A 9,189-nucleotide genomic window follows, 5' to 3' on the forward strand; every position below is an offset into this window, starting at 1 on the left:
CACCCACTCCCCAAATCCCTGAAAGGAAGGTTAAAAGAGTGAAGCCCACAGAGCTGCTGTGCCCTCTGGCTCCTAGTGCCAATGTAAGAATTTTGCAACCCTTGCTCCACTGGGTAAGTGCAAAACAAGGGCCCTAATCTGAGCATGCCATGGGAGAGTCCATCCAACCACTAGCAAAATAGCGCAAAACTGGAGTACTTTAGACATGTCACAGCAAATAAATAGCTCCAGGAAAAGAACAACAAAAAAACTCAAGCTTGTGCTTGTAGAGACAGTAAACCATCATATTTCAGCAGTCAGGGCAGGTATTTCTGACTGGAAATTGTATATTTGATGATGACCAGCCTTCAGCATTTGACAAGGGGCTGTTAAAGCTTATTGAACAGTAAATCACCTCTCTTCTTATCAATAATCTTATTATAATATCTGTAGAAATGTCTAATATTAAAATCCCACTTTACTACTATAATAATGGATCTAATTTGTAAAACATATAAAGTGAGGCCATAACTGTACCGGAGGGAGATATATGTGATCCCACTACATCTATATCATTTCATGATGGTTTTACCTACATATTTTGAATGGGAGAAGGATTAAAAGCAATCCCACTTGCAAGATTTTTGAGATTGGGAATGGCTTCTGGAAAAGGAGATCAACATGACCGTGGAAATGCAGCAATCATAAAAAGAACAGCCTCAACTTCACATTTACACATATAAATACGTAGGTGTTTATCTGTGATTTGCTCCATTCAGCCCCTTTCCAGTTGCCAGGAAAGCCCTGCTTTTCAGCTGCACAATCAGTATTATCACTATGTGCTATTTTTGTCTACTGAGTACATTTCAAGTAACGTCATCCTTCCCAAGCCAACACTGGTATGAAGGGCGGAAACTCTTCTTTTCCACTCCTCTGTCATTTGCTGCTGCTCCCATCTGCTCAGTGTCACTGCCTGCTCAGTCCTTACTGCAGAGGGATCTCCAGACACTTTCCCCTGGTCCTCCTTGTTTTCTTGAGCAAGTGGCTTTCCAACCGAAGCTTCGCGTGGGAGGCTTCATGTTGGCATCCAGAGTACATGTCCCAAATATGTCCAGCCCCGCCTTCTGATCCTAGTGCAGAGGAGCTGCCGGTAAGTAACCTCTTGGTGAGCGATAGAGTCCTTGTGCCCAACACCCAGAGCTTTTCACAAATGGGTTGTTTTTAAGGGCATATAATTTCCCAGCGAGCACTTTTGGTAGGTTTCCAGCTCTTGTCACAGTATGTTAACACTGGGTTTCTGTCTGGGCGGGAAATGCAGCCTTTTTTTCTGACACTGAGTAGCTTTGATTTCCATAAGTTGTTAAAGTCTAGCAAACATTGTAAATGACACTTCATTTTTAAGGCTTCCTTGTCTAGGTGCTACTCAACCAGCTAGTTGTTTAATCTTTTTCTCCTCTGATGTGATGTAACTGTTAGCCGTTTGGAAAAGTTCATATGGACAAGAGCTGCACTTGGAGTTATAAATCTCTTCAAATATAAGGTTCGGTTTCCTTGGCTGTGCCATGGGAGGAGCCCTCCCAGCTAAAGCTATAACCGCTGCTAGTCTGAGCCGGGCATCTTCTGCTGTGTCTCCCTAAACCTGTTTCATTTTACACAGAGTAATTAAATATTCATTATGCCACAAGTGTGTGTGTGTGGCTATAGGAGAGTGATTAGGGTACTCACCTGGTAGATGAGAGACCCTGTTCCCAGTGACTGCTCCAATGAATATTTAAGTATTTCATATTAAGTATTCATTGGAGCAAGGATAGGAGCAGACTTCTCCCACCCCAAGGGAGCACCCAAACACCAGGCTGTAAAGTCATTCTTTCATTCTTTCTTTCTTTAGCTCAATTAATATTTAATTATTCTAGGCTGAACATGATGGCTTCAGTGGCAGAGACTGAGATTCCCTTCTCCCACATGTGCACCATAGCTCTGATGATAAAGGCATGCGTATAAGAGGTGGGGGTTCATATTCCTTTGGACTTAGAAAGAAGTTGAATCCAGGTTTCCCATACCCTGGATGGGTATTCCAGCTTCTGAACTGCTGAATAAAAAACATGGAGCTCCAACACACACTGCTCTCAGTCATGAGGCAGAGGTGGTATGGATGTCTGTATGACTCCAAGCTCAGAGAAAGCATCCTTGTCAGTGATAAGTTCAGCTGAAATCTGGTTTATAAATCCCTCAGGAGAAGGTATCAAAGCTGAAGATGTTCCTCACTCCATGGCTGTTCCTGCTGGCTATGTTATGTGCCTTTCTGAGACTATCCGGAGTGTGATGCATAGGGAAACCTACTTATCCTCTGTACTCTGGGGTCTGACACCCCCAGCTTGCAGTTAATGGGACTTAATCCTGCCTCTGCAGCCCAAGGAGTGGGTGTGTGAAATGGTGAGTGTGGGGAAGGCATCCAAAGAGAAAAGGTATAGATCAAGGGTATCTGAGTCTAAAAATGGGCAAGAGTAGCAGGCATTGAGGAGTAGAAAGATTAAAGAAGGAAGAAAAACATGGAGGAAGGAGCGTGCAATCAGTGAGTGGGGAAATGACGCATGAGGGAAAAAACAAGGAGCAGGGAAAGTGACCAGAAAGAGCAAACAAACCATCTAAGAAATAACACCCTTTACCTAGCAGAGGAATGGAGGGAAGGGGGAGAAAGGGGTAGACAAGATGCCTTCAATCTTAAAGTAAAAATAAAACATGGAGAATGTCTGCCACCCACTTAGGTCTTTGAAAAGTAGAAAATTTGCCACCTGCTCTCCACTTTCAGAGGACAGTGGGTGTCTCTGAACCCAGATGCTTTGGATTCACTTTGGGGAGCTGACTGTGGGAGCACTCCTATGCAGAAGAGGGACTTAGTACTATTATTGCAGCTCTGTTTCTTGTAATTTGGCAGAATCCACAGCAATCTGATTCTGTTATCAAAGACTGAGTGTGGCTTCCAAGCAAAAACCAGAGCAACAACACAACTGTGATACCGAAGTGCAAACAAATTACCTTCTCATACCCATCAGGATAGTGTCCAAACCCAAGACTGCTGCATAGTCTCAGTTTTTGAAATGGCAACACTGCGTTCAGAATGGAGCTGCTTAGCTCAGAACAACATTTCAAAGGTGCTCCCAATGATATGGTTCATATATTTCATATCACATTTATGTCTGTGTACCCCAGGGCTGTTGAGCAGCCATCTTCAGTAACTGTTCACTCCAATTTAGAGAAATCCTTTCTGAATACTTTGTTGTCTGTTACTTTAACCAACCTTTTTTTCTGAGAAGACAGCTTTAGAGTACTGAAGGTCTATGACAATGAAGGAATATCCATATTGTCTTGCTATAAATATTACAGTGGTCTGACTAAAAATGTCAAAACAGATGTGTTTCATACCATGTCCTTCGAGGGACATGGTAACATAGCCACAAAAGCTCAAAGCTTCACTGAGATGCATTACTCCAGCTTGAATAGCCATGTGTTTTGTGTTTTGATCAACTCCTTAGACAGATGACAGCAGCTATCCTCCTTCAATACTGAGGAAAAGGCCACCTGTGGGCCAAGCCGTGGGGGAAAAGCGGAAAGCAGAAAGAAGAGTTCGATTTCGTGAGCCAGAAGAAGTCATTGAACATGGTACGCTCAACCTATTAAGCCTTTTGGCATGACCTTTCTAGCTTTTTAACATTCACCCTGTCTGTCCACATCTGCTTCCCCCTCTGATAATGTTATTTGTGATTTTGAGCTCAGCTCGGAGGAGAGGACAGATAATTTTTGCTCTGTGCTCTGCAGAATTGTATCTGGTCCATTCGCCTGCCTGCCCTAGGAGGAGACAGGCTCCTGCATCACGTTAGAGCAGCCTCAGGGCTGTTCTCGCAGTGAACTCCCGAGTCAGTCCCCACAGGGATCATTGTAGGCTATGGGTTTGGCTGAGCCCCAGGTCTACCCCAGCACAATGTTTCCACTTATAGAAAAGGATCTCAGATCAAATTTAAACACACTTATGTCATTCTGGGTAACTAGGATGTAATGGTGGGGAGGGAGCCAGCCTTTTCATGTTTCTGAGCAGCATGCATGCCACGGGATACAATAGTAAAGGTCTGAGCCTGGCTGGCCCCCCTGGGGTTAAAAACACCCATGATCTAACCATTTCTGCCAACGAGGACACCCAAGGAATGATACAGCTAACATAACCTCTGGTCTTTCATTCATGAGCCAAAAATATCAGTTTGCAGGTAGGTCAACTGGGAGTGACCTTAAGCAGAGGTCTAGCACAAGGATCCAGTTTGCACTTCTGCACGTGCTATATACAATTCACAACCAAATAAGAACTGTTGCTTCATTCTGACTTTCACAAACTGACCCAACTAAGAAAAATTTATTGGTAAGGAACTAAAATTGTATTGTTTTTGTATGTCAGTCAGTAAAAACACAGGTGACAGAATGGTAAAATTTCTATGTCAGCCACCTGTTTGGACTGCTACTCAGCTTCTAAAAACAAGTCATGGCATCCTCTACTGTGTTTGTACACAGCCCTTGCATTGGTTTTGCAATACATTGTTTCTGGCACCTCCTAATGCAGGAGTGAAAAGCTGTTTCTTGATGAGGTTGTTGACACGGCCTGGGCTTTCCCATCAAATCAGAACTCCTGGGAAGACTCAGTGAGCTGGTCCTAAATTCTCCAAAGCTCATCTGACTGCTCAAGAGCAGGATTTTGATGAGATGTAATACGTCCTTCAGCTCCCTGCCAGAGTCCATGCCCCCAGATCAGGACTGGTTATCCTGTAGTCAGTCCAGCTCGGGGGACCTGGTTCACGTCTCACCGGCTCTGAATTCAGCATAGCCATGCTTGAGCTCCAGGCAGCTGCAAGGACAGAGGAGACTCTGACTCTTTTCCATGAAGACATGAGAAATGTCCCAACCCATAATTAGTATTCTGTGTTGCAAACAGTCTGTGATTAAGACAGTTTGCTGTTTGCCCATGCAACATTATTAATGTAGAGGCTGGTAAAATGAAGGTTGCTGGCACCACTGAAACTTTTCCATTCTCTGGATTTTTCATCCTGGATTGCATCTGGGTCCTGGCTGCCAAGCAGAGGCAGTTCCGGGATGTTGTTGGATGAAAGTTGCATCTGACAGTGGGCTTTGCTTTCTTAACTTTCATTCTCTCAGCCTGCTGGTCTACCTCCTTTCCCTTCTAGAACAGATGTGGAATAGGGAGGTCTTTTTTGTGAGAGCTGACTCCTGACCTCTCTACAACAGCAGCAATCTCTGTCTCTGAAATCCCCCAAACAATACATTTTTTTCACTTTTCTGAAGTGCACCTACCTCTGCATGTTTGCATTTAGTGGGTAGATCCTCATCTGGCATAAATCTGTACAGACAAAAGCAGTGTAAGAGGTAGCTCAGCATCTATAAGGTGACAGGCAATTTCAGAGAGACTGCTTAGTGCTTGCTTGCTTATTCATCTGCTGCACAGAGGCCTTTCCAGGCGTGTAAGAACATTTTCATTCTGTTTTCTAGCCATTACCTGCTGTGACTACGTAGTGGGTAAGTTGAAGTTTCACATTATAACTGTGAGCTATCCATGGCGCTAACCTGAGTTTGCTTTGCGGCTGCTGGGATGCACTGTGCAAATATATCCTCCATATACGAAGTATTTCATACTGTCAGTGGTTGTTGCTTTTTCTTCTCAGCATATGAAGCACAAGGTGTTGATGAGGTCTGGTGCAGTATTTTAAACAAAACATCTAGTAAGACAAATAGTGGAAACAAAAATGAAATCCCTGAAGCTATTTTTAATTTAAATATAATTAATATATTTTATGGCGATAGAATAGGTACAGGTTTTCCACTAAGATATGCAAGAAAAGCACCCCAAGCAAAACAGTAGTTGTCCCTGCTGACTTTCATATGTGGGGAAGAGACAATTCATTTATATGCTGGCAGCAGGGTAGAAATAATAAAAATAATTTGGTTTTTCTTTTTTGTTTGCAAGGACGTTTGAGGCCAGCCAGCCTCACAGACCCTCAAGCAAATGTGTGTATCTGGATGTTCTTATGATGGTGATCATTTCTAGAGGCCCTGGCCAACATGCAGCCTCTGCTCTATGCAATGCAGCAAGGGGAGAGGGGTACACATATACATGTATGTATACACACATGCACAGAACCATAGCATTGGAAGGCTGAAAGGAAGCAGATGTCCCCACACATACCCTAGCTGTCCCTATTGCCCAGGAAGAGGGGTTGTATGCTCATGCCAATGGCAGCATCAGCTAATGTAGTTATTGGGCTAGGAACAAGGCGCTATAGGCAGGAAAGAGCCAGGTGGAAAAGGAAAGACCAAATATCCCTCAGGTGATGTGGAAATGTATGTCCAAGGCAGGAACTGAACCAAAATCTCCTGTATCCCTGTCCAGTGCTTTTCTCTGATGAGCTGTCTTTTTCTTAGACTGGCCACATGGCTAGGGCTGAGTGTGCTGTTCCAACGTGAAATTTAACTAACAAATTTAAGCATTAATTTTCTATTTGTAATCTAGAAAAGAGCAAATTTACATTTAAGCACATAACTGTAGTGATGTGCTGAAACTGTTGTGAGCATAGTTCTTCACTATTTTGTGGGTGGGATTATTCTTCCACATTATTTTTTTCTGTTCCTGGACTGAACATACTCCTTAATTGAGAGGGCATAAGAAAAAGCCAAGTCTGCATTTGAGATCACTCAGAAATTTCACATGGAAAGTAACTTTCACAAGATTGAAAAAGGTTATAAGCACTTCATTGAAAAGGGCTGATGTGAAAAGCTTTTTAGCTTTCACAGAAAAGTTTCACTATTACCAGGTATGCTCATCAGCCAGGCCCCGTGCTTTGAAAAGCAGGTAGTTACCCAGTCAAGAACTGTACCTTGTGGTGTGGGAGATCACACAAGGGAAATACCAACTTCCAAATCACAAATTTCTGCAAAAGCAGAAAGTGGTGAGTAATTCCCTGGCTAAATATCTTCATATCAACCATTTATAGAATAATGCCAAATAAAAAAAATTATAAAAATTGAAGTCTGCTCATGGATAATTTGCAAACAGAAGGAAGGGCTAAATTCAAATGAATAAATTATTTGCTGCAAATAATTCACTCAAGTCTATTATGGGACATTGATTTGGTTTCTGGTTAGCTATAAAATGACTGCCTATTAACATTTTACCTTTTCCCCATACACTTTTTGATACATTATTATGTGTTTCTTGCTTGGTTTTATGACTTTTACCTTCCTCTCTGTACATCTGTATGACAGTTTAATTGACTGCTGTGTATTCCGGGGCTCGTAGTAGAAGCTAATTTAAATATGTTACAGCTAATGTTGGCCCTTTACCCATAATAATACACACCACATTTTTATCTCCTTATTGATTATGTGTATATGGCAGGAAAATAGCTGCACACTACGGGTTTTTATTCAGGCATGAATTTGGCTTTATACTGCATGTTTAATACTCAAAGTGCTTTATAAAATAATACCAATTGTGCAATGGCCATGCAGTCAAACAGAGCAGCCAGATGTGAATCAAACTGGATCCCTGAGGCCCGTGGATGGATACACACATGCAAGGGCTGGGGCACAGATGTCAGTGAGTTAAATGTAGCCCATTGATTTCCACATGTGTACTGTGCCTGACCTGTGGCACTTTAAACATACTTGAACTTGAACAAGAAAAATGTTTACAGTGTCCTCCTGCTTAAGAGCAAGTGCAGAGGATGTTCCAGTCTAATTAGCATACCTAGCACTTATAGAGAGGTTAAACCTGCCAGAGCTTTCTAAATATGCCTCTCAGTTAATGGAGTCACATTTTGGTTCTTACTGTAATTAGCAGGAGCCCCAAACAAGCTGAGTCACCAGGGAAAAAGACAGAAATCTAGATCTTCTCTCTTTTATGGAACATTATGAGCATTAAATAATTAGACAAGGTATCTTAATATTCTCCTGGTATTGAACTTAACATTTGGCATAAAGGTATAAAAAATAATTGCTGGAGGGAAACTTGAGATCAGACATCAGCTATGGTAATCCTGTTCTTATTGTATATAATTAAACTCTGTAAATTCTCCATTACATGAGATCTTCTATACTCACCACCCTCCATCAGAAGGTGTGACTCACTGTCACTTAACTGATGCCTATGGAAGTACTCACAACCAGAGCCCCATGTTCCCAGAAAAGTGGGAAAAATGCATCAGCAGGGGGTCAAATTTGGGACGTGTTTAAGATGACACTAAAATAATGCTGCTTTCTTTTTTCTCCTCATCAACGTTCAGTAGATGACAGGTCATCATCTGGATTGCCTGTGTTCCTGTGGCTCTCATTTTGTGCAGTGCTGATCCTCGCTGTGAGTCTCTACTACACCAGCATGGAGAAAGATGTCAAATTCCTGGAGGAATTTCAATCCCGACTTGTTATCTTCTTTCTTCAGATAAGACACGTTGCTCAGAAATGCTGGACTTGGTTTATGAGGCAGTAGCAATGTCCTCTGGCCTGACAGGCATCTCAGAGCACTGCTAACCAGCACACAGTAGCACAAAGCTCCCAGTCTACTCCAGCCACATACAGGGAAGACCATGAGTATCCACCTTGAAGAGCAAGAAAACCACCCCTGTTGTGCACTGTCCAGCAGCCACTTGTTCTCCTTTCTTTTTTCTTCTTCAATTTTCCACATCAGTGGGTGGTCATACTAGCACCCTGAGGTCCGTCATGGTTTAACCCCAGCCAGCAACTAAGCACCACACAGCTGCTCACTCCAGTGGGATGGGGGAGAGAATCAGAGGAGTTAAAGTGAGAAAACTCATGCGTTGAGATAAAGACAGTTTAATAGGTAAAGCAAAAGCCATGCACACAAGCAAAGCAAAGCAAGGAATTCATTCACTACTTCCCATTGGCAGGCAGGTGTTCAGCCATCTCTAGGAAAGCAGGGCTCCATCACACAAAACGGTTACTTGGGAAGACAAACACCATCATTCTGAGCGTCCCCTCCTTCCTTCTTCTTCCCCCAGCTTTATATGCTGAGCATGACGTCATATGGTGTGGGATATCCCTTGGGTCAGCTGGGGTCAGCTTTTCCAGCCGTGTCCCCTCCCTACTTCTTGTGCACCCTCAGCCTGCTCACTGGTGGGGTGGGGTGAGGAGCAGACTCTG

At 43.0% G+C, this 9,189-nt stretch overlaps 1 protein-coding gene across 1 annotated transcript; it reads left to right on the forward strand.

Annotated features, from left to right (window-relative positions):
• The first annotated feature begins 816 nt into the window (after positions 1-816).
• Positions 817-8,518, forward strand: C6H14orf180 (chromosome 6 C14orf180 homolog). Its single transcript, XM_009491560.2, is given in 5 exon segments — positions 817-900; positions 902-1,129; positions 3,513-3,639; positions 5,527-5,553; positions 8,316-8,518. Coding segments are annotated over 5 exon segments (669 nt in total).
• Positions 8,519-9,189: the final 671 nt, after the last annotated feature.

Source organism: Pelecanus crispus, chromosome 6 (assembly GCF_030463565.1).
Source record: "Pelecanus crispus isolate bPelCri1 chromosome 6, bPelCri1.pri, whole genome shotgun sequence".
Taxonomy (NCBI): Eukaryota; Metazoa; Chordata; class Aves; order Pelecaniformes; family Pelecanidae; genus Pelecanus; species Pelecanus crispus.